General features: G+C 32.8%; 1 protein-coding gene across 3 annotated transcripts in view; it reads left to right on the top strand.

Moving 5' to 3' along the window:
• The first annotated feature begins 6,395 nt into the window (after nucleotides 1-6,395).
• Nucleotides 6,396-26,931, top strand: part of LOC117609913 (neurotrimin) — a 508,787-nt gene continuing 488,251 nt past the window's right edge. For 2 of the 3 annotated variants that reach the window (XR_013062667.1, XM_034336671.2), the window contains exon 1: nucleotides 6,396-6,484. Coding sequence is in view for 2 of the 3 variants with exons in the window: in XM_034336671.2 (XP_034192562.1) it covers nucleotides 6,412-6,484 (73 nt within the window). In the remaining variant the exon portion in view is untranslated. Of the gene's footprint in view, nucleotides 6,485-7,979; nucleotides 8,183-26,931 lie in introns of those variants that run through there. The other variant, XM_034336672.2, reaches the window with a different exon arrangement.

Consider the following 26,931-nt stretch of genomic DNA (forward strand, 5'->3'; position numbering starts at 1 on the left):
TAATACAAAAAACAGTGTTATTAATATGTGACAAATAGTAACACTAATTTAATTAGGAACAGATTTTGGAAAATTTTCTGTTGTTCTCCTTCCTTTTTCTGTGGGGGATGCTAGAGCCCCTTAGCCCCCCCTTGAGTGCGCCAGTGTCAGCGCGGGGTATGCAAGAACGCGAACTTTCAAACGTTTGGGACGTTCGACTCTGTTCACCACATGGCAGAATAAGGGAATACAGTAATGCTTCGAAATAAGCAAGTGGTCTCTGCTTCGAAATAAGCAAGTCGCTATCCCCTCTTCTTTGTTTGAAGTCGCCTGCAAAGTGAGAGGTACGAGAAACGAGTGAGAGGTCCATCAAAGCGCGAAGCCGATGTTTAGGGTAATAAATTTCACGCTCGACTGAGCAGTGACATCGGTTAGTAGAAGAAGGATGGAATATATATAATGCTTTCTCAGTCTGGTATATTTGCTTCGAAATAAAGCATAGTGCGAGAATGAGAGGGCATGTTATATTCTATCCTTGTCCAAAAAATAACATCGCTGCTCGACCGATCACTTTATGATTTGCCGCTACCTCGGATCTCTCACTCGTTTCTCGCGTTTTCTATCGTCCCGTTTCAAGAACAAAGTCAAGCCGAATAGGTACCTGCTTCGAAATAAGCAACTGTTCGGTCCCGAGCCACTTGCTTATTTCGAAGCATTACTGTATACTAAGAGCTTAGTATGTCATTCTCTGTTAAAAATGCCGACTTCCGTTACCTGTGAAAAAGGTAAAAATGCCCACCTGTTAACAGTATGCTAAGAGACGAATCTCTGTTAACAGTTAAATAATATTTTTAGTTTAAGAATCATTATTTTATAAATATAACAGTAATTGTCGAATTATTTTTTATTTAATTCTTCTATTTTTTTTCACAATGTTACGTACCAAATATTCATACTTTTCATATATTTATTTAATATCGATTATTACAATAATTGTATTATTGTATTATAATAAAAATGTAATCCAATTATAAGGTAAAATATAATTGTTTTTCAAGCAGCACCGACGAGATAATTATTGTACTGTGACAAAGCTAAATCATCTCGTTGGTGGTATAATAGTTTTTTTTGGCGGTACAATGGATAATATCACTATTCTACATTATCCATCATTCCTATTTACCGATCGTACCCTAGGCCCACTGGGCCCACTTGGCGTGCCGCACTTTAACACAGGGGTTGGCAGTCTTTAACAGTATCTCGTCGGTGATAATAGACATTTCGAAAAATGCATCTAATCGTTCATGAAAATCGTATGCTTTTTTAAACTTAAATTCCACTAAATAATGGTTAAAATGGTACTCTTTACGACCATATTGTGGAATACCTCCATGAATATCTCTTCATAAGCGTTCTATGTTTTGGGTATGGATACCCGTACATATTTGGATCAACAAAATTTTTGAAAGGTTGACTACGCATTATTGGTATATTTTTTTGTCGATTTTGTCGAGAAATGTAATAGTGGTGGAGTAGACTTCGGTTTTCGTGGAAATACATTAGTCGTTTATGCGTTTTAATATTCAAAATAACTGCTATATTTTCGAAACGTTTTTGGTTAATAACTTTTTAATAAAAAACGAGCGACTGCTAAAACCTTCTGATGGTCACTCAGGAGGGTGACCTTGACAACATATGTCAAGGTCATGGTCATCGGAGGGGGGTCCGTATTACTAAATAATTACCACAAATAAGGTTACTTGTGATGAAAGATGAAAATAAAAAAAACAACTTTATAGAATTTAATGTATATTACGAAAATAAGTCGTTTTTGGAGATTTTAAAGGCATGAGGGTAATATGGCTTCCTAAGGAAAATCACACAAAATCATTCTTTAGTAATATTTTGACACTAAAACTAGATAAATAAAATTAATTCTTTTTGTATACAAAGATTACACAAATGTTCTTTATTTTTGAATGTGTAACGTCCCGCTAAAAAGAACCAGCACTTTTTTTCGTTTTTACTCTTTTATTATAATCAACTTTTTTAGTTTAAATTTATACAAATATGTTAATTTAATTTTTATTATAATCTCAGTTAAAATGTTTAGTTTAATTTGTATCATTTATTTGTAATAATAAAATAGTTTCATTAATGGATAATTCAGTCTAATAAATGGGTCGGTAAACGATTAGTCGGTAAGTCGGTCGGTAAATTAAATTATCGATAAATGATCGACATGCGAATACATATGCGTCAGCGCAACCCCGATGATCTCGCGGTGGGGTGAGATTCTAGAGTAGGGAGACCGCGTCGATTAGGGAGTAGGGGTGCTTGGGAGACACGTGCTGGGGAATTCCAGATATCAAAAGGAATTCTATATTGAAAAATAGCGCTAAGTCAGCAAAATCTGACTATAAATAGAGGCGTTCCACGCAGTGTAAGATCAGATCAGATCGTCTCCGACTTCGGTCGAATGCAGACAACACTCTGATAGTAGAGGAAAGCTCTGCGCTCAATTGCTTAGGCAACGATAAAGCGCAAGAGTAATCTAAATCCTTCTCTTTTCAGTGGTGACGTGCGAGACTTCGGATCTGTGGACACCCTACTCATGGTACGCAAGGTGTTGAACACGTGTTAGTGCAAAGCCAATACTCAAGTGTAAAGAGCTAGCGAGGAGCAGAGCTCCTTGAGCAGGCCTGTACTAGCATAGCTCTGGCTAGACCAGAAACCGATTGCGACCTGTAGGCTAGAGTCCGCTCGTGTCTGAGGGTACCGTACAAGCCACTGAAGTATAGTTTCCAATACTTAGCGTAGTTGGTGATTGTACAGAGTGTTGGCTGTATCCATAGATTAAGCCGCGATACTAATCACATATTTTCCACTGTATTTCTCATCTAGGGCGTACTCATTATAATTTCTTACTGTATTTCTTATCTAGCCCGCACACATTGTTATACTAGCATTATTATTTTCTTTTATAATTTGAAGAAGCATATTTAGTTATCAATCGTTTACTTACTTGAATAAACCATTAGTCTAGCACATTAATGTTCGGATTTTACTCCTCAACCGCACACCACACGAACCCATAATCCCTAATACTTGATACGAGTCGCCTTCTAAGGGAACCACTCTCCCTATACGTCAGTGCTGTGACTTACCTATTTCTGAGATGTTACATATTACATCAAAGCAAACAGGTACATGTTGTTTATGTAATATATACGAAAAACGTATATCCATATTTTTTAAAATAGGTAGTTAATTTATACTGAATCTTTTAGTGGACGGAACGTTAAGCAGTACCTATTTATTCAATTATTTTACTATATCCATGATTTGTAGATAGTCTAATAATAATATAATCTGTTCCAAAGATTAGTGCGTATTCACAAGATAATGTACTTGAATTTTCGTAAATTATTGTCCTTTCTACCATTGCTTAGCATCCTCGGTCTTTAGATTTGAAAGGCACATGTCACCAGAGGGAAATTTTCTCTTACAACGATGTGTTATCCTATTGTCCCAATCTTTCTGTACATTTTGGATAATATCTGCAGCGTTATGCCCGAAATTTTCATTATAGTCTCGCATAAAAAAGTTGAAAAATTACTCTTCACTATTTTCTTTCACGATTTCAACAAATTGTAATTTTTTAAAACGACGAAAGCACATATCTTAGTAAATTAATTTATATAACTTCTCGAAAAACCTCAAGTCATTTGGTCCAATTGTAAATGAAGTATTCTATTTTAAACGGTGTACGCAGACTTTTTGGACCCACTGGACTCAATCGAGAGTCACCTGAGATCGAATTCTCGCAGAGGCCAATCACACACAAACACATACATAACTCGCATAGACTACCGTTCGCACTTTCACCATTTATTGTAACGAACAAAACGTAGTAATAATGATATCAAGTGTTTATAATAATATCAGTTATTTATTTGAACTACGGGATTTCTCCATGTTGGGGAGATTTCGACGATACATTACTTCTTTCTTACCTTTTCAACTCTGATCCATACTACCACCCCATCTTCCCAAACCACGTTTTTAATAACTTTTTGTAAAATTAGCATTGCGTCAAACTGGTTGAATTTTTACCTTAAACAGTCACTGATACATTATCTTAGATTTATGTGCTACCATTTTCAACTTTTGTTCATGGGATTTTTACATTTTTAATGTAGAAATAAAAGTAGTCCATATTCGCACCTTCTTCCCTACAAATATAAGTTTTTCCAAATAATGTATCGTCATATGAAAGTAATTCAAGGAAGACAGCAATTGTTAACGTAGCTTTATGGTAAAACCGGACATCTTTAAATCAGCCCTTTACTTCCGCAATCAATCTAATAGTGAAGTCACAACACGCAGTTGTAGTCACGAAAGCGTCACAGATTTGATAGGCATTACCTTGATTTTGGCTTCCATAAACTTCACCCGGAAACCCGCATGATATCTCCTAACTTGAAACCATTTAAGTGAAAACTTCGAAATCATTGAAGTTTGAAGTTAATTTTATTTATTTTCACAATATTAAACACGATACAAATAGATAAATATATTAGAATCAGAAATCAGAAAAACACGTCTACATACTTCGGAAGCAAGAAGGCGGAATGTAGAAGAAGAGCTTTAAACAAAAGAATTAACAAACAAGAGAAATTATTTCTAGGGAATACAAACATTTTAAAAATAAATAAAACTATATAGAATCTTTTAACTTTATATTAAATAAATAATATAAATACTAATTTAACTTACAATCTTCACTATGTCAACCCAACGCATATATAACTTTTAAAATCTGACGTTTATTTCAACAAAGTTAATACCGTTCCTGCTCGCTTAACAGTACATAACTGTTAATAGAAAAATTAACCAAATCTGATTTTTTAGTATCGAGTAACTCTTAATTTTATATTTAAAAATGTACAGTAATAACAGTATTTACATTATAACGTAATTTTCGAAATAAAGAATGCAAAAGAAATCATTTTTCTCATCGCCTAAATCATTAAAAAAATTAGTAAGTAATTTTTCACAATAGCTAGTAATTTGTTAAAATAAATTTTTATCATAAATTTGTTTTATGGTATTTTTACACTTAACTGATTAGAAATTGGTTCCTTCATCGTAACTATTTTGAATCTATAATTGTGTACCACAAAATAGTAAAAATATATTATTTTTCTCATCTAGTATATTTCCAAAAAGTTATTTATTTCCACTGATGCCTTCACTGATCAGTGCTGAAGGAGTAATTTTGGTTTAATAAAGTTATTTAAAAAAGGGTAAATATGCAGATTACTGGATCTACCCCTGATTACATTGACCTTGAAATTTGTTATCAAGGACATGATTTTGAGAAAAATCATATTTTCATATTTTGAGAAAATATTTGATGTTAAAGTTTAATTCAAAACGATAATTTGATTTATGTTGCATTGTGTAACTGAAATAAAATTATGGTTTTAAATCAAAATCAGGTTTCGGTTAGGTTGTATTTTCTGAAAGTACAGTTCCTCCATAAAGAAGAAAGGAAGGGGGATAAAACCTACTACGTCCATGCATATATTATCATTTTACAATGCGAAGTGATGTATATCCCATCCTACATTTTCCTACAATTAGTCTCTTTACATTAGATAAATAAAATGTTCGCTTTTATTATATTCTGCTAATTTTAAACTTTACGTTGTACACTTATAACGTTACTTCATGAATTTATCTACCTAACATACAATTTCGAAAATCTTTCAAATTATCCCAAAGATACCAACCTAACCAATTTCGATAAATATGCAAATTGCTGATGTCACTTTCAACTTCAAATATCTCAAAAAACTATAAGAGACTGCTGGATAAAAATCATTACGGTAAGTTACTTGGCATCAGCCTCCTTGACAACGTATCTGAAGATCAATGCAATTGAAGGTGGCTCCAGTAATATGTATATTTATAAAAGAAAAATTATAAAAATGATTTGATAGGTGCGAGACTCGGTCCTTCTAAGTTTCAGAGATTAGATCCTGTATTACATTCAACTGAAGTATTTTAAATTTACGTTTTTTATCTACGTTAAATCTGTCACATAGGTCTCTGATGCAATTAATCGGCTTTTAAGAGGTCGACTGAGCAGAATGTGAAAGAGAAGAAGAGATAAAGTGAAAAATCTTAACTTAATTACTTAATAATATAATCAGAACGAAAGTGACTAGTGAAAAAACTTTGCTCTTGTAGCCGGAAGAGGTGCTTGCGTTTCAACCTGGCTCGTCTCTGGGACGATTGTAAACAGATATTTTCTTGGTTGATTCACAGATTGAAGGGCGCAGGCGTCGTCTGGTTGGCGGCAAAGCGTCGGAACGCTCGGCTTATGCCAGTCAGTTGACGTAGCCGCGTCGTTCACGAAACACTATGCTCCCGATTCTCGCGATCCCGGTTTTCTGCATCGTGGCATGGGTATCCGCGCTGAACGATCCGTTGTCAGGTAAATCGAGTTATCATCCGATTAGCTGAACCTTTTGCCCTCGGTTTTCCGGTGAGACTAGATCTTTGTTTTGTTGAAACGTGTCACTATACAGGTGTTTCCTTTTCATTGTTAAACGCTGTTTGACAGCTTTCAATGGAATTGATATTAATATATTTTTGTTTGGTGTTCATGATTTCAAAACTCTCCTGTCGTCGTTGTGCGGATGTTATCAATTTTTAAACAACCAAGTTGTGGTGTGCTTACATCAGAATTCTGCCACTGATTCTATCTGGTTTGATACCCGAGTTTCAGTAGGTGGTTTTGTTTAGTGCTTCGAAAATTGTACGTCTTCATCAGCAACGTAATTGTACGTAGCAAAGTGTGATATTCGTCTCATTTTTTTCTCATTTCATACTGCAATATAATCTCTCTTGCGAATGGTCACTGTATAATGATTGCAAACTTTTATTAATTCAATTCACAAGTCCAAAACGTTACGATCGTAATACTTGTTCTAAATGAAAAAAAAGAAAAGAAAATGAAAGAAAACTAGGAACCAGTGCTATGCAATGTATAACGTGCATTTTTAATATCAGGTAGATCCCCCTTCCATCTGATACATAAATTATTTGTTTATGATATCACTTGAAGGAGTTATTAGTGTAGTTACATTTGTTAACCCTTGGACAACGGGCCATGGAGAAAGCCACAATTTTAATTTAATTTTGTATTTCACAATATTTTCGTTTTCTAAATTTTACACTGCTCTTTTAAAATTATTCTTCTAATATACGGAAACGTTAAAAATTATACAGTTAACTTCAGGTTAATATCCTTGTTTGGATCACGAGTGGCCCAGACTGAACTGTTCAAGGGTTAAACGTAACTCGGGAAAAATAGTGAAATCATTAGGATGTGTTATTTTTATATGATATTGAAATGCAGTGAAAGTTATATCAATATGATAATAAGGTGTTTAAATCTTTCTCTCATCAACATGCTTAGTATGTTGCTTGATCACTATTTACTAATCTGGCAACTGGTATTTTTTATAGTTTTCGTGTTAGTATTATCTCATCTCTCAAGAAAACTTTCTGCAGGTGTGTTTCAGACTTCCGGATATTTTTTTCTCATTAATCACAATTTGTCCGCGGGGAATTTAGATTTCATTGTAGTTATTCTAAATAAGCTTTACGTACTTTTCTTGCATGGGTGAGCGACCATTATCATGGATCATTCTAGTTACTACCAGACGATAGAAGTCACGTACATAAGATTCCAGATATTTTTTAAATATGACGATTTTCGAGCGACACTGTATGTGGGTCATCGTATCTGATTCAGTTGCTGAATTCCATGCAGTCTTTTATTCTAATGATTCTTCGTCAATTCTCTAATTCTGGCAGTTTTGTCTTACTCTATTATTATGATAGTTTTACCCTGGGAAATTATTTAACTTTCAAAGCATAATAGAAGGTTTTGAGAAGAATTATAAAAAATAAAAAATGTTTTAATTCTGTTTTAAAGAATTTGATTTTGTTTATTATTAACACGTTCAACCAATTTCAAGTACAAGCTACTTGATTCTCCCTTTTTGTTGCAATATTGTATACATACTACTATTTTAAACAACTGTGTATATAGTTGGTGTGTTTTCGAAATTGAATTTTCCGGAAATGAAGACTGACGTAAAAAACTTCTTTCACGTTCTTACAGGTACTGTTTGCATGCATTATATTATTTCTCTTTATAAGAATCACAATTCTGTAAGACAAATACGTATTTTGTATGTCACTATGAAATTTACAAATTTTTATTGTATTCTTTAACATGTTCATTTAATACTTCAATGATAAACATAAATACAGGGTAACATTAATGTATAATATTGCATGTATTTTCATGTGTATAACATGATAAAAAAATGTTCTTATAGTCCATTACATCTTATTTAGAGTTGCATAATTTTAATTAAAAAAACAATAAATAAGTACCATACATATGGTATTATTTAGAAGCATATTTATCATTGAAATAATGAGAAATAATTTAAATTAAATCAGAACAATCTATTTCCATTTTCTAAATTTTACACTTTCTTTAAAAATTATTCTAATAATATGTGAAACTCTTTCGTTTAACAATCATACATTTAATTTTAAGTTAATATACTTATATATATTTTGCTAGTTTGGATCGCGATTGACCCTGGTTTCGTTGTTCAGAGTTAATTTAATTACTAACAAACTAGCATAAATTATTTTTACCTATTCCAATAATAAATTATACCTTTGCTTCAAAATCACCCAAGTTCTAAGCATATGAAAACTTTTAACCGACTGTATATCTATATTTCTCGCTCTTATTGTTCTGAAGGTGTTGCATTAAAGAAATTAGTATAGTCGCAGCAAATAATCATAGGTTATTTGGAAACGTCGCTTATCAAATACGTAACCGTTTTATTATTTCTTAGAAAAAGAATGGTTACCCGTGACACGCGTGATAGCACTCTAGAGAGGTGATCGAAATCTTATCGACACGCTGAATCTCTTTAATCGCCACCCCCGTTTTAGTGCTTCATATATAGTTGCATAAAATGCGCGTCGGTACGGATTCGCGCACGACGTTGCGGAATCGTGTTGTAAATTTAGTTTTCCATCGATCGAAAACGATTCCACTGTTCTCGAAACAATCTTTCCCTTCCCATTTTCAATCGTGATATTTCATCAAGATGGAAGGTAGTTCAATGAAAGGAAATAAATTATTCTTTCTCAAGGTAATCAGAATATTATCAATTTTCACTTATTGTTAGAGAAGTGATCAGATATTAGAAATGAAAGAAGGTATGATATTTTTAGTTAATTGTCTGACTTCTATAGTACTGAATATTAATGTACTATTGACCTAGTAATGTACTATTTTTAAACAGGAATAATTTCCTTCTCGATTATGAATTACGAAACTTAATACCTTTCTACACGTGTAAATATTAACCATTTTTCCTCGTAAAGATTTCACCGATAACCTAAATATCCTAATTATAGAACCAATTAAATTTTTATAATGCAAAGAAATTCTGCTCCATTTTTTGAGCAGTATTTTTTATTACCCATTGAACACTTGCAAACTTACAAATAAGATGATCTTTTAGCGATCAATGAAGAATATTTTGATCATCAGTTTTAGGGGTATACGAGTATCCGAAAATTTGATTAGGGCGAAATCTTGAAAGTTTCTTGAATACATAAATTTGTTCCGGTACCTATAATTTCGAAACTCGAACTTGGCTCGAGACCCGAAATTCAATTACATTTGATTATACACGATAACATAAAAACACTTTTAAACTGAAAAATTTATAATAAGTCTGAAAAATCATGCCTCTCGCATGAGTGTCCGGCTGCGAGAGGATCACCCTGTATAGTGTCGGCTCCTGGATTGCGTTTGAGTTCCGGGTTCATTACGGGTACCCGAACAAATTTTTGTGCTAGAAAAACATTCGAAGTCTCATGTGACTCGATTCGAATGTTATCGAACCCAATTCGAAGCTGATATCCACATACTTCTATTTAGTCGGCAAATATAAAGTCATCGTTTCTGCGATACTGTTCTGTATGCAAGTAGATGCATCTTCGAGATTTTGTTGCATTACATGATTGAACTTGTTTTGATACCTTTTGAAGAATATGTTAATGACTTTGAAGGTATAAAAGATGACAGGTAAAATGAATTTCTGTTCATTAGATGTCTCTATGGGGAAAGACGAACTTAGATTCGTGGTAAAGGTACATTCAAATGGAAACGTGCAAAGTCAGCATTGTGCGAGCCGCGCTCTTTCTTTCCTTATCCTTCTATTCTGCGCCCCTTTTCTCAGCCCCCTCGCCGCGCGAATCATGGCAAGTATAAATTATCACGGCGGAAGTTAGTCCAACGAACTCTCCTTATCCTTTTGCGTGATAATAATTACTCTCTCTTTCTCGACCAGTCGAGTGGAAATAGGTTCTTTAGTCGTCTGACGGGACACTTCGTAGATCGTGCGGGAGATCCCTCGTCTATTCGCACCGAAACAATTATTTCTACGTCTATCGAGGCGAGGATGCATGCGCTTGTTACGATTTAAATAGCAAATTCAAAAGTCGTAATTAGTCGGATCGATCTGCGGAACATTGACACTGTTTCGTCAAGAATTGATCTTATTTCTACAGGGTGGCTCGTAAGTCGGGAACAGTTAAAATAATTATTCATTTTCTTTATTGTTAATATTATTTATTCATTTTTGGTTAATTATGAGGTATTATGAGCTTCCAGTTACTTAACTTTTTTTTTAAACAGACATGGCAACTTCAATTAATAAAATAATTTTTATTATTATTGTATCTCGTGCAACTTTATAAATATACAGAAGCGTAGGAAAATATATAAATTTAAAATAGTAATTAAGACGACGTAATACTAAAGGCACTGAATTAATTTGTGAATCTAAAAATAGTTTTCTTTATCTACACAATATAAATAGTATAATTTTTAATATAAAATATGAATTTCTTTATAAGTTATAGATTATTATTATTTAGGTTTTTTGATATTGCATATAAAGCTGTCAACGGAAGTGGAAAAAATTTTAAATCGAACTGATATACTATCCACTGATATAACGCAATGCACCTGTTGTGCTTTTGGGATTTGTACAGATTACTTAAATCTGCCTCTAATACCTTTAAAATTCATTATAGAATTATCCAAATTGGCTGTTACATCTTCAAATTGAAATAAAGTCCGCACTGTTTGAAATTTGTCAGTTTTCTTTTTTTTAAATGAGATCTATTTTACGACATTAACTCTCGGACGACGGACCATAGGAGGAACCATAATAATAATGTAATTGTGTATTCTATTTTGTTTTCATTTTTTAAATTTTACATCGTTCCTCTAAAAATTACTTTTACAATATATGAAACTCTTTCATTTTTAAGTTATTCATTTGACTTTAGATTAATATCCTTGTATATATCTTGTAAATTTAGGTCACAATTAACCCAGACTTCGCTGTTCAATGGTTTATTATGTAACGCAATATTATTAAGCTTCAACTACATTTTTACATTCCTGGGGAATTTCTATTCAGTTTTATTAGTGGCTCGTTAATCATATTTGAATTATTGGCGTAGATTTTACTTTAAAAAAATTCCATAGAAAAAAGTTAAACGGTGTAAAATTGCAGGATCTTAGTGGCCAATTGATGTCCTCTCTTTGTGAAATTAAGCGTGCATTGAATTTTTCCTTCGCTAGAACGATTAAAGCGAGGGTGTCACTTAAACGGCATTGTGTTCCATAATTGAATGGGTGTCCAGAAGAGGATCTAGAAAAACGTGACAACGATTAATTTCTCACTGTAGTAGGTAATTACATAAGTAAGTAGTAGTGTAACATACGTCTTTCGTCCAATTTAAAAAATAAATAAAAGAAATTTATTAACTCCAAATTCAAAATTGCGTATAAAAATCATTATTTCTAACAGTTAAACGCGGCATGCAGGGTCGCGTTTAAATTTTTTTGGGCCTTAGGAAAAATGAAAATCGTACCCCTTCTCATATACATTTATTTCAGTAATAACAAACTCTTATATACGAGCTCTACTTTCCAAGCTCTAATTACGTGCTTATTTTGTCTAAAAGAGCAGGCATGTATCAATTTTTTATGACATAAAGATGTGTTTTATTTTAATGAACGCAACAAGAACATTAAACTGAATAAAATTCTTTGTGTTCTTCAGAAGTCATAAATTATATCATATAAAGTAACATTTGTAACATATACCCTTCTTTTAGACACCTGTTTAATTAATGTTATGAAATAGACTTTATGTTTAAATAAAGAAACCTGACAATTTTCAAATGATTCGCATTTCATTTCAGTTTGAAGATGTCACATTCCGTTTGGATAACCCTAAACTATCATTTTATTTTCTAAACATTCTTCAATCCTCTAATTGTTTGTTATTGATGTTTAGCATCATTCAGATCCTACGATAAAGCAAATAACAACTCCAGTATTTGCAACATACATATAAATTTTATTTACTAAGTAAGGTGAATGTCCTTATTTCTAATCACGTTCCGATTTCTACTCATCAAATATATTTCTTTTCATTATGAATATTTAGCTTGTAAAATCGCTGTAAAGAACATAATTTTAAATTATTTGCATACTTCCTCAAGAACAAATCTTCAGCTAAAATATGGAGGAAGGGCCAAGTCAGATTCTGCCTCTTAAGTTGGACTTCTTTCTTTTTCTTTCCACAAAGTGCTATAGATGAGGGATAAGTGGACTCATTATCGGTTAATTGACATTTGGCCGTAATGAATGATACCTTGATTTCCATTTCAATTCCGGTTTTAAATTAGACCCTTACTTTTCACCGAATATTTTGACACAGACACATTATTTCCGTTAATTTTTACACCACAAACAATGGTAGACGATGGCAGAAGCAAAAGAAAAGATTAGAGTACCATGAATCGATGAAAAGAGCGATAAAAGCAGTACCAACGAAGAAAATGGGGTGGAAAAAGGCTGTTAAAAGGTTTTTGTTCAGGAGCAGAGAAAAATTAACTAAAAACACTGTTTCTTCTAATTAAAATATAAACTTTTTTTATTTACAATCTGGATCATTAAAAGAATACTGTCTATGAACATTTTCAAGAAATACTAACAACAAGTTCCTTGAGTAAATAAATGTTTAAAGTTTAACTTAATTTTTTTTCATAAATTGTCGTTTATTTTGGGAGGTGTCCTGCACTAGAGTACTTTTTCATAACTTTCATTTCTGACACTTGTTAACTTTTTAATTGGAGCGCTAACTTACCAAAAACGTATTGTGTCAAACGTTATATGACGAGTTAAATTATCATTCCCAGTTACAAGGTTAAAAATGTATGAAATTAAAATTTACGTAGGTTTTCAAGGTTCCATGACAAATTAATTCGTCATCCCCGCTGGAGAAGCATTTTTTAATGACGAGTTAACCCTTGAATAGCGAGATCTGAGTCAGTTGTAACCCAAACTTACGAAACGTATACAAGGATTGAAAGAATAATTTTTAAGTAACAGTATAAAATTTAAAAACAGAAAATAATATGAAATACAAAATTACATTAAAATTGGAGCTTTTTCCGTGGTCTACCGTTCGAAGGTTAATATGTATCAACGTTGAGGTGGATACAAGGAGTTCCCTGTTCGATATGTTTAGTATGTAATTTCACAGCAAAACTATTCTGCTTCTTAATTTTTGTCCACAAGTGTAGGTCGTTTAAAACTTCACTGAAATGTGACAAAAACACTAAATACAAAAAGAACAGTAACGGACTTGCGGTTACTGCGATACGAAGGCAGTAATAGATTAACAATATTTACACTCACAATCAGTCTGTTTATATGAGTTGTGTTTACTATCTGAGGTCGTCAAAGGTAGGATAACACTCTTAGCAGTCCCAGAAGTAACTAATATGTACTCCATCTTGAAATGTCCGTCGCTCACAACAGTAAAACATTGACAGTAGCAAAATTTATTACCAGGGACGCTCCGTGCATATAAAAAGTCCTTGTGCAAACTTTAAAAGGCCGTCCCCTTCCCTCCTGGGAAGTTGATGAAAGTAATTAAAAAATTATTTTTTAGAAGTCACTATAGTATATGATATAATAGAATTATTACTAAAGAAATTCAATTTTTTTATTCGTTCAAAGGAGCCCATTATAATTAATAGTAACTTAATGATACTCACACTTTTCTGAATAAAATCAATAAATTGCAGGAAAAACTATCTATAAGTATTGAATCCAAAACCATCCATAACACTTGAATCCAAACAAATACAAGAGACATTTTTCTGATATTGTGGAAATCGAGTTAGGAATTCGAATGTGTTAAAAAAAATCCACGTAATGTCTCTATGAAAATTGAGTTATATTTAATGCTTGGCGTATATGGTAGTAAGGAGCATATACACAAACTTCTAACGAGTTTCATCTTTTATAGTTTATAAGTTATTAAATATATAGAAAATAATGATATTGCACTTGCAGCCGTTTGGCACTAACTAGATTTTTCACAATAAGTATTTTGTAGGAAAAATGGTAAAAAAAATGAAACACCATATTTTAAAGATACGTCAGTGTTAGAAAATGCTTATATTATGAATATGTACCAATATTAATTTAGAGTCATTAAAACTATATGTACTGAATTCCAACTGCTTGACGATTGGTCTCGTCCTTGAGACGAAAGGCAATCGACAATATTCCACATGCCAGAAACAAAGTCCGACAATATACATATATTAAAAATGTCTTGTTACTAATGGTAAATTAGTGCTTATATTGCAGCGTAGGAGACAACAAATTATTTCAATTATTTGCATAGCAGTCAATCTGTCTAGCCTTTAAATAATACTTTTATATAACAATGGATGACATAAATTATTTACAACATTATGTTTATGATTATTCCATTAATCATTCCTGTTCTTAACTTAAACATTTTAAGAAATATCACTTGCATCCCTTTGGTTCCAAGTACCTCATATCATGTACATAATCAAATAAAAGTTATTAGCGTTTATTATTAATTATACACCAAATATTATCAAATCACAGCGGAATATTAAAAAATAAATATGAAATGAAATGAAATAAAAAAGGAAAAGTATGCGTAACTGATCTAATTTTTATTTCGTCCATACAGAGCATTTATGCCTGCAGTGCTCGACAGATAAAGGGTTAAAATTCGAAATTTGTTAATACGTAAATGTTTCATCAATATTCTTAATATTTAGAAGCCTGCTAATTTTCTATTGCAATCAAGACTAAACCAACCAACTGATAACTTAATATGTATTGTTCATTTTAAATTAAAAGTAGCTCATATCCTAAAATGATAAAAAGCATGTTTTATACTATGGAGAAACAATAATGTTTAGATCATCAAAACCTTTTACAGAGCACACAAATATATTTCAGAAACTGTAGATTTCTCATAGTGAAAATAAATCGATAATTTCTTCAGTATTTCGACACACAAGCGATATGAAATTGAATATTCTCTAATGGACAATACTGTAAGCTGTAAATTGGTTGATTCATTATTTATTCCAACAAAGAACTAATCAATTTCTATTGGGAATGTTGATGAAACATTCAGATAGTCAATTTCATCAGGCTTCAAGCTTTACATTGATATTTCATGGGTGTTATTACTTGTATATCATCAGATCATATCAAACTGTCTGTTTTGAAATCCGTTATTCGATATGCGACAATCTAATGAAAGTTAAACATAAGTTTTCAAAAAGGATAAAAGAATAAATTGAATAAAGGAAAACTGGGTAAATATAAAATTAAGTTCCATTCCTCACCCAAAAAAAGTACTCAACAATCATTGCTGCCATATTTGTTTACAAGATTGCTGTAAATAGTACTGTACAAAAAATAATAGTATTGATAAACTACCTTTTCGGTATAATACACTTCAAAAATGGATGTATAGTGTAACAATATTTTTGAAAGCAAAATAAGGTAATAATTAATTAAAATTACTATTGTAATTCGTGAACATATTGTACCAAAGAAATAGTCACGATTTGATATTCGCATTTACTGCAATAAGTATTGCAACACCCTTTTAAGTCTACATAAGATATTTTTTTACATTTTCATTATCGATTCATTCAATGGTTGGGATCGACACAATGACCCAGTGGCAATTATTTGTTTTCAGCGTAGCAGGTTAATTTAGGAACGAATGGGTAAGTTTCATTTAAATTGTTTTCAAAATTTTCATCATTAACGTAGCTTCCAATTCAAACGTTTATTAATTATTCCATTTCAATCATTTTTATTTGTTATTTAGCGATGCTTAGAATTTCCTTTTTTACATTATGACAGGGGACAAGAGATTAGGTTTCGTATTCATTTTAAACAACGATTAAAAATGTTCTACCAGATCAGTTTTTTTATTGCGCTATGCCAACGGGGTGCCGATCCTTTCGTTCGCGACCTACGTCAGGCTCGGTTTTCATAACCGACACTGCCGTTCCTGAGCCCGCGCGCTGTACGCGCTCCGATTGGTCGGTGTTTTTTGTTAATAGCTCGTAAACCAAGCCTTAACCAACATTTTGGCAAAGGAAAAAGTTGTTTAGAATCATCTTAGCAGTCATCCCTCTTCGGCCGTCGAGGTAGTCACGTGACACCCTGTATATCCTACTAAATATGAAAGGTTCCATCGTGAACGATACATTCCTTGCAGAGTAACATCAAGGAATAGATTTTTTGCTCTAACAATAATTATTAACAACAAATTCCATAAATGTTTGCAAGTGGGATCATCGCGGATATATCTCGTACTAAATATGAAAGGTTTCATCGCAATCGATACATTCCCTGCAGAGTAAACGCCGAAAGATATAAATGAAGTATTACGTTTATTGCGATAAAAGTCGTTATGAATGTGAAAATGCAAAATATTTTTTTACGGGACCAATCGGGAGACATACTCTACAAGATGCAAAAGGTTTCGTTCCATTGGTCCATCCATCTCACAATCAGAGTAATCGGTGGATATACACTGAACGTACATGAAACAGTACATTTTTTGCAATAAAAGTCGTTAGGAATGAAACAATTCAAAATATTTTTTTTACAGGAGCAATCGGAAATTATACGCTACAAGATGCGAAAGGTTTGGTTCCGATTGGTCCATCTATCTCGGAGTAATCAGTGAACATACAAAACAAAAAAAAATATATATATATATATACACATCGAATTGAGTATCCTCCTCCTTTTCGAAGTCGGATAAAAAAACTCTCCTGGCTTTAAGGAAACACGTTCGCTTCTAGGCTAAATTGAGTTGCATATACATATTTTTTAGTAAATTAGAGAAAAGATTATTGCGGTTCGGAACGGAGCCAAGATAGAAATGCATAAGCATAAAATTGAAAGGATAATCGGACGAACGGGAAAGAGGAAGATGCGGCGAATTAGAAGCCACTGAGATATGCCGTCGCCATTATGCACACCTTGCGGTATAATGAGCGGCCAGGCTAATGACTTAGCACCGAATTATCACTCGTCGCGCGGCCGACGTCCCCATGAATCTACTATTCCGTTTTCTCACTAATTGCATGAACTTTATTATCTAAATTAGTTACAAATTTGTCTAATGCACTTGAAAGAAGATTAATTCATTGAACGGCAAGGTATCTAAAAATATAGAACGTGGAGTTTCTTTTTGTTTAAAGTTTAACTTTCACTGCAGTATTTTAAATTTTTGTAATTATATGGGTGAATGGCAATAAATGAGATTTTGATGATCTGTATGATTCTTGGCTAAAATAAAGGGACTTGACTTCTGTTAGATAATCTAGATAAATGCATGTCACATCATTTAATTGACAGATTTTCCATTACTAATTTAAATTTATTTATTCTGCTTCTTGTATAAAATTTATAGTTGTTTTTTCTAACTACTACCTACTATTTCTGTTTGTGTTTTCCGTTGTTATAGAAATATTCTTTCAGGTGAAAAGAAACATCAATAAATACAGTGACGATCAAAAGTTACGTACCACTTTTTGATCCTTTGAAACTTCCTGGTATATACATGTACCTACACTGATTTCTTAAAGATTAACTTTTTTCTCAAGATTGATGATACAAATACTACAATCCTTTTTTCAACTCTAAATTATTTTTGTACTAGGTATTAAGGAATTTTAGGATCTTGAAGCTTTGGGATCTTAGATTTTTTAAATATTAGTTTTTTAATTTTTTAATTTCCTAATTTTCCCATTTTCAAATTTTCAAATTTTAAATTTTGGAATTTTTGAGTTTTGAGATTTTGGAATTTAAAGATTAAAAATTTTGGAATTTTTGAATTGTAGAGAAATCTAGTCAGATTTCCGATTATACACTTCTACAGATTGTGAAAAATTATTAAAGTTGTGAATAATATTAGCATTAAAAATTCGTTTCCAAAAGGTTAAAATAGAATAACTTTTCTATTGGATTAGTTAATTTGAATTTATTTGAGACGGTAGAAGGGTTAGTTCACTTAACGGTGTGTTCCAACTGTTTTGAGAAACTGCAGTTGATCTCTATAACGTTATCTTATTCATTCTTTTATATATTTCATACTTCAAAGACAAATTGTTTTCCTTTATTTATTAGAAACAGTAGCACCGATCACTAATAACCATCTTGGCCCCTAATTAATTATACAAGAATTGAAATTAATGAATCATTGGAATATCATTTTATGTATCTATTTTACTGTTATCATTGTTTACTCTATATAATTAATTAAAAAAAGTCTACATCAACTGCAATAATAATAGACTGTTACCAAATTAAATAAAACTGATTTTTCTTTAATGTTTGTTTAGTTCTAGAAAAAATAAAGCAAGGCAAACGTAAATTTAATTCTTAGAATGATGTTATACCGAGTTAGATTATTTAATCTTTTATCTTTATATAAGTTATTATCAAAATTTATAAAATTCGAAATTAACACAAGAATCTGTATAAATATACAGAATATCGCTTTCTAATATTTTATAATATTATTAACTTTTTCAATAGCTCTTTTCATGCCTATAACCCTTGTACAATGCAGTTTCGGCCAATTGAGACATAAAGTTACAAAACGTGTACAAAGATATCAAGGTAAAGTTAAATGTATAATTTTTAAACGAAAGGGTTGCATATATTGGAAGAATTTTTAAAAGAGCAGTGTAAAATTTAGAGAAAGAAAATAATATGAAGTACAAGATTAAATTAAAATTAGGGCTCACTCCATGGTCCGCCGTTCAAGAGTTAAACGTTTAGGTCACATATTTTTCCTTTATCACATTTATTGTTACTGATATTTCTCTGTCTTTTGTATGGGAGGGTTTTGTTCCTGTATATTGAACAAAATATTATTATAATAATTTTTTACGTAAAAGGTGCAAACTTTTCTTTAAATATTTCCTTCTCGTTTTTTCTTTTTTTTTCTTCTTTCTTTTTTCTTTTCTTAAACCATGAATCATAACCAAAATCACCAAATTTTATTTCGTTAAGAGTCAAATATTTACTTAATTCCATTTGATAACAGTTGCAATCTATATTATAAAGAGACTTAGGTTGTGATATCAATCATTGGTCAGTTAGAAAGTCTTGCCTGCTGCGTAATGAGACGTTTAATTCAGAGACTGACATTGATGTACGACGCATCATGCCTTTCCAATCCTTCGAATGACGCGGCTGAAAGCTAAGGACGAAGCATTTAAATTAATTGCACCATCGATTCTAACGAGTGGACTGTCAACGTTTTGATTCGTTGATTACATAGAAGGGTGACTGGTGTTTGATTTATCGCGTATTTCGAGTTATTAGACGGCGGTCATCCGTGATCGACGCAGAGGGGTGCATATTTCATTATAACTGACGAACCGTGTGCTACCTTCATATTATTTGTTTCTCTCCCTTTGTTGTCATTTTCCACGATATCATACGCGCTGTGCGTTCTCAGAGAATATTTTGTATTTCGTTATTAAAATGCTCGCATCGTCTATTAACAATAATAACAATAACACGAATAATTATTAAATTTAATGCAACAAGTTATAAATTTTTATATTATTGCATACCTTAATTTAACTTTTATATGAGAACAAATATTTTTTAGTTTAAAAGAATTTTAGTTAATATACATATTACTTGTTTAACTCTTAAATGTCATAGTAAGGTCTTTGACACCGTTAAAGCGAAATCTGTCATTTCTCTATTCAAGGATAGATAACGGTATAGGTAATATAAAAAACTTTGTTATTTTCTAATGTGAGAAACACTTTAATAAACACTTTAGTAAAAATAAAATTGATAAAACAATGCTACTTGTACAAGCCATAGTAGTTAAAGATTAATCCTGAACTAGTAAGATTATTCTATTTACTCAATTGATTATTGAATAAAGATATAATTATTCTAAAATTACAAATACATAAGCAATAAATACAATTAAACACACATTTGATAGTCATTTGTTTAACACTTTCATTGTTTCTCAAAAACCATCTCATCAATTCACCCTCGGACGGCGGACCATGGAGAGAGCCCCAATTTTTATTTAATTTTGTATCTGATTTTAATTTTACACTGTTCCTTTAAAAATTGTTGTTCCAACATACGAAACTCTTTCATTTCAAAATTATACATTTAACTTCCGGTTAAAATCTTTGTATATGTTTCGTAAGTTTAGATCACCATTGACTCAGATTCCGCTATTCAAAGATTAAGGGTTAAGTAATAATTGAAAACGACTAAAATATGTAGTAAGCAACATATTAATAAAAAATAATTGATTTAAAGCTGTAGGGTTAGAGTTGTTTAAAAATAATTTGTTTTCTGGTGCTTAATTAGTGGCGCAACTGAGAGGGTGGGGGCAGTAGAGTTAATTAGAGTCTTTTAAGAAATTAAACACTTTTTTAACAAAGTTCCAGAAAATGTTGTCGAGAGTAAATAGAAACGAAGAAAATTAGACGTAATATTATTGCGACATTTATGAAACAAAAAAATTTCTGCTGCCTACTTTTCCCATTGGACAACTATGGTTGCGCTATTGTGTCTAATAATGAAAATTCATTCAAGTTTAAATTAAATAAAATTTTCTTTTTTCTTCTCTCCTCTTTTCAGTCGAACCATTACATTTTTGTCTACTTCTGAATTTTTCCAAAAGTTTATTATCTAAAGATACAATGATATTCAATAAATATAAAAAAAATTAAAGAAGGAAATGGAAAGAGGTAGACAAATTAATTTTGTATACGGCTGGATGTAACATGAGATAATTGTCTATAATCCAGCGGTAATTATTTTCTTTTCCTTCTCAATTTCCATAATCCTTTCAGCCGTACATAAAATTAATCTGTTTACCTTTCTCCTTTTTCCTCTTTAATTTTGCATATCACGCTTACTGAATATTTTCAGATATAATAAACATTCGAAAAAGGCCAAAATTTACGTTCATTTTATATTAAGTAGCGTTACTTACACTAATGTTGGACATAAATCTTTTAATTAACTCTGATTCACAGTTCTCAGAAACTGTACGCATGAATTGGCGTTGCGAATGATGATGTTAACAACTGTTTAGATACCCATGAGACAGTAGCGCTAATTAGGTTTCCTAATTCACTCGCAGAATTTGAAATACGTTGATGCTGTACACCATTCCTTTACTCTCTCTTATCAGTAGGAATGATGACACATGTATTTTTGTTATTTGAGCAAAATAATCAGATTTATTGCGCTGTATAACAACGACTTTGAGATCAAGTTAGATAGAACTTTAAGGCAATATCGTAGGTGTCTTAACACATTGACTGCTACATTGAAAATACATAAGAATTTCTTTCAAGACATATTGAAACTCCAACAATATAAATTTTATACAAGGATTTAATAATATATAAAATTATATTTAAAAATAGTAATTTAATAATTGATTATTAATATAAGTACAGATATTTGTAAGAATTAAGAATAGAAATAGTTACTTTTCAAATTCCTAATTTTAAACTTTCTATTTCCTATCTTACATTATTAGTGTAATAGCAACGCTATTCAATATAATGTTTATCTATTATTTTCTTTTAATTATTCTAGTACAGTAGATTATCCTTATATTGCTATCTGAGTGATTTGATTTTTACATTAGATTTTCAAGCATGCTAGTGTTACTTTTTCATCATCGTAGCCTACAAAAATAATACGACTTTCCCCTTTGTCCCTTTCTCCTCTAATTGAAAATTTAATAGCTTGACTTTTTCGTCCCTATCGCCTCGTCTACGGCAGTATAACGAGAGTTACTGTATATCTAACTTATAGTGACGCTTATCGAATCTTACCGATTCAAATACTAGGTTTGTAATAGATTGTTTTTACGTAATTTTTAATTATTAAAGAACATTTGAGATACAAATTTTCATATTTGATACATTTACAACACCATCTCATTTGAAGGGTAGATTCAAATAATTTTCTATTTTATTTGTATGTGTATAAGTATTATATCTGTAAATATGCGAAAATCAGATAGTTGAGAAAAACTGGCACTGTTGTAAGATTTACCTAATACTAATAACCAGGCCCTAAAAACTCCCTTATTTCATGTTGTAACTGATTGTAACGCGAATTAGTTCTTATGTAGGAATACTTGAAGCGCTGATATCGATACTAATATATGTATGTATATAAATATATGATATCGGTGCACTGATCTAGGTATATAACTGGATACGGCATGACGCTCTACGCCTGCGATTTTTCAAATTCGCCATCTTTGAGAATTGACCACTTCTCCCCCTGGCGAAGGGCACCAAACTAAGCTGTTCCACACACTACAGTGTGTACTATATAGTATACTGAAATAATGAGTAAAAAGATAGATTTATATACAATATATATTTTTTATTAATTAATTAGTTCAGTTTACAAATAGAAATTTGCATGTATCTAAAGAATATGTACAAAACATACAAAGAAATACAACTAAAAGTATATGTAGATAAAATAATACACAAATACAATGTGTATGTTAGAAATAGGAAAAACATTAACCGGGGTACTAATAAATGAGATAGTGTCTAGAAACCTTTTATTGCGTGCTGTCATCCCAACAGCCAGCGCCTCATTCCCGACCGATACCCCACTCCCCTCTCTCGGTCTTTCGCTCACAAGGGAACATCGGGGACTGATACACTCCGATTTTGATGAAACTTTGCATAAATATTTATTAGACCTGTTTATGAAGATAACTGTAATTCGTTGGTGCTCGTTTTTCACTTTGAGGGAGATATCAACCCTTTTATCCGAACCGCCCTTTCTATATACGTGCTTATAAATCGTAAACAACAAAAGATATAAAAAAATAGTTGAAATAAAAGTTATACCGTTTCTTGAGGTCTATAAAACTGCGTGAAGTTTCTCAAAACGGAAGGGGAGGGGGAATTCAATTTTGCAAAAAGGATGATTTAAAAAAAAAACTTACACGCAGCTTTATAGACCTCAAGAAACGGTATAACTTTTATTTCAACTATTTTTTTATATCTTTTGTTGTTTACGATTTATAAGCACGTATATAGAAAGGGCGGTTCGGATAAAAGGGTTGATATCTCCCTCAAAGTGAAAAACGGGCACCAACGAATTACAGTTATCTTCATAAACGGGTCTAATAAATATTTATGTAAAGTTTCATCAAAATCGGAGTGTATCAGTCCCCTTGTCAGCCGTACCAATAATACATAATTACTTAATACATAAATCTATCTGGTTTTTTACTTATTCTTCCACTTCTTGTCTTAACCGAGTCCTTATTATCTACCTTATTATTTAATTCTTTAACAAGTTCGGTATCTTCCTGTGTCGTGACTCGTGGCAATTTCGTATATTGCCCGAACGTTGTGTTAATTTCAAAATTAATTTCCGTTAACTATTTGTCTTTTCTGGTCTCCGAAAAGACGGTGAGACCAGACGATAAAAAAACTTGCCCGAAACGATGGCTATGTCGAAATTATTTTATGCCTAAGTATTCTTAGTTCGTTCACGAAAATTTGTAAGAAGTGACCTCGTCGCGTTACGAACGCCGCTATATCATCTCTGATGGAGGTGTCGAGTTGGGGGACAACGCGCTGATTGGTTTTCCTACGAAAAGTCAAAATTCCAATCGGCGTGTCCCCCTGAAAATCGGTCCCACCCTCTCTAGCGCCCTTAGCGCGTCTTCGTCTAGAGAGGGTGGGGCGATGTCGGTGAGTGCACGAGCACCTCGAAAGTCCGGCTACGCCGGGGTTTTTCCATCCAGGTTGACCCTCGAAGGCTGGGGTACCGTTACGAAGTACCGAAATTTTAATTTACCCTTCGGAAAAACCAGTTTATGACATGAGCGGAGCTATTGAGGACGAAAACGAAAACTAAAATCAGACTCTATTGTTCAAAAAAGGTAAACGGTTATTGCCCGGAAATGCTAAAATGCCTAAACTCAAAAATAGCTTTTCGTCGAAGAACTGTCATAAACTCCCTTTAGAAATCCTCGTACATCTGTTCCGTCGAACGGTCGGAACATCCTGCGCCACTTCTAAAGGGTAGATTCGCTGTATCGGCCTTTTCAATAATCCATTTTTTGTTTTTAATAAGTACACTCTAGCTCTGCCATCTCGCTCTGCGATCACCTCAACAATTCGTGCTAGCGGCCAATCTACTCGCTTATGTAAGTACATCGTCTCCTATTAAAACTACATCACCAACTTTGATCTCTAATGTTTCTTTTTTACCCTTTTTTAGTAGCAGTTGGCTTAAATATTCTAAACGAAACCTAGCTCAAAGATCATTCAGAATCTTTTGCCTATATTGCCATTTTTTATTTAGTTTCTTATTACAAAGCATATCTAAATCTGGGACTCCGCATTCTTCGATTTCTTTAATAAACATTGCAGGGGTTAACGGCTTTAGATTATCAGGGTCATCTGATACGTATGTTAGCAGGCGGGAATTAATTACCGCTTCCGTATCACAGAGAGACGTCGTTAAACTTTCGTATGACAGGGGCGAAGGGGGGGCTCACATTGAATATGTTTCGTCATGTATCTCTTACAGATAACGCATCTTGATACAACGGATCTAACAATTTAGCGCAAAGAAATAATCCAAAATTGTTCACGTAGCGTGTTCATTACAATTTGCATTCCGGCATGTCCACATTTGTAATGTGTCTCTCTGACAAGCAAAGTTACAATATCGTGTTTGTCTGAAATAATAGGAGATATAAACATGCTATCGTCGTCTCGGTTAAGGATCTTTGTTTTTACAACATACAGTCCATCATTATTTAGTAATACTTTAATAGACGACAATTTACTCTTATTCGCATTTGGAAACATAACTTTCTGTAAATGTTTCAGTAAACTAACTTCTGCTTCTTTGATTTCACTTACTGCTAAATACAACTGCTTACGCTTTTCTTTAGTTAAATACGGAGTTTTCGGCACTTCTTGTACACCAGAAACGTCGCGCTTTCCTGATTTGCGCTTTTCGAGTAATATTTTTCGCTTTTTTAGGAATATATGCATCTATGCTATGAAACGTATGAGTTTTGTATATGTAGATAACAAATTACTTGCTTTAAATGATGTGTCCTGAACATTTACCATATTTACAAGCGCACTCTTTATGATTTCGCTCTTTACTATATTTCCATCTACGTTCTCTTCTACCGAAAGCCAATAACTTTCATCCTTTCTGAGCCAACTCGGGCCTAGCCACCACTGCGATTCTAAAAGCTGCGACGGACTACAGCCTCGCGACGGCAAATCGGTCAGATTCAAATCGCTCGGAACGTATCTCCATCTATCTACGTCGCTTGACGATCTTATTTCTTTGACACGATTATAAACAAATGTACCCTACTGAATATCGCGTTTTAACCATGCTAGGACTGTAGTAGAATCAGACCAATATGTCACACTTTCTACGCGTCGAGTTAATGACTTGAGAATCTAATTAGTAAGTCTCACGGCTATCGTAGCCACCAACAAATTCAAGGCGAGGTATAGTCGCGTTCTTTGGCGCTATCCAGTTCTCTGATTCGACTCTTGCAAATATTACAGCGGCATATGTCGCTCCGCTCGCATCTCCGAACGAATGAAGATTACCCTCTTCGATTCCTCGCAGCAATTCTATTTGTTTTAATAAAGGTAATTCATTCATCCACCGCATGAATTCATTGCTTCGCTTATCATCAATTTTTTCATCCCAGTTCCTCCCTTCCAACCACAATCGCGTGAGCAAAATTCTCGGCTGCAAAGACACAGGGCAAGCAAAACCGATCGGATCGAATACCTTATGTGCACCTGACAAAATACCTCTCTTCGTTAAGATCTTTGGCGACTCTAAATCTACTACCGTCGGGTTAATACTTATCGTATCTCTTTCTTTGTTCCACGAAATTCCGAGCACACGTGTAGATGTACTTTCCGAACAATTCCCTGAATTTTCCCATCCGCGTAAATCAAAACTGCCCGTAGCCATGATCGTTATGGCTTCCCGTATGAACAAATGCAGCTCTTCCATTGAATCAACACTCGTCACGCAATTATCTACATAGAAAGATTCCTTTAATTTCTGGACTGATTTTTCGGACCATGGACATTTCTCATCGTTTTTCGCGAGTTTCAAGGCCTTCCCTAAATGTATCGTCAGTATTTTGGATAACAGAAAAGGGCTAGGAGAAAATCCAAAAACCACGCGGCAGTGTCTAAGAACCACTGTTCTTCCATCCACGTGCCACAGTACTCCAATCTGCAAAAACCCACCCTTTATGTCCGAAACAACTCCTATCCTTCTCTCGCGAAATCTATTCAACGACGACGGCACGAGCT

This window comes from Osmia lignaria, chromosome 9 (genome assembly GCF_051020975.1).
Source record: "Osmia lignaria lignaria isolate PbOS001 chromosome 9, iyOsmLign1, whole genome shotgun sequence".
Classification (NCBI taxonomy): Eukaryota; Metazoa; Arthropoda; class Insecta; order Hymenoptera; family Megachilidae; genus Osmia; species Osmia lignaria.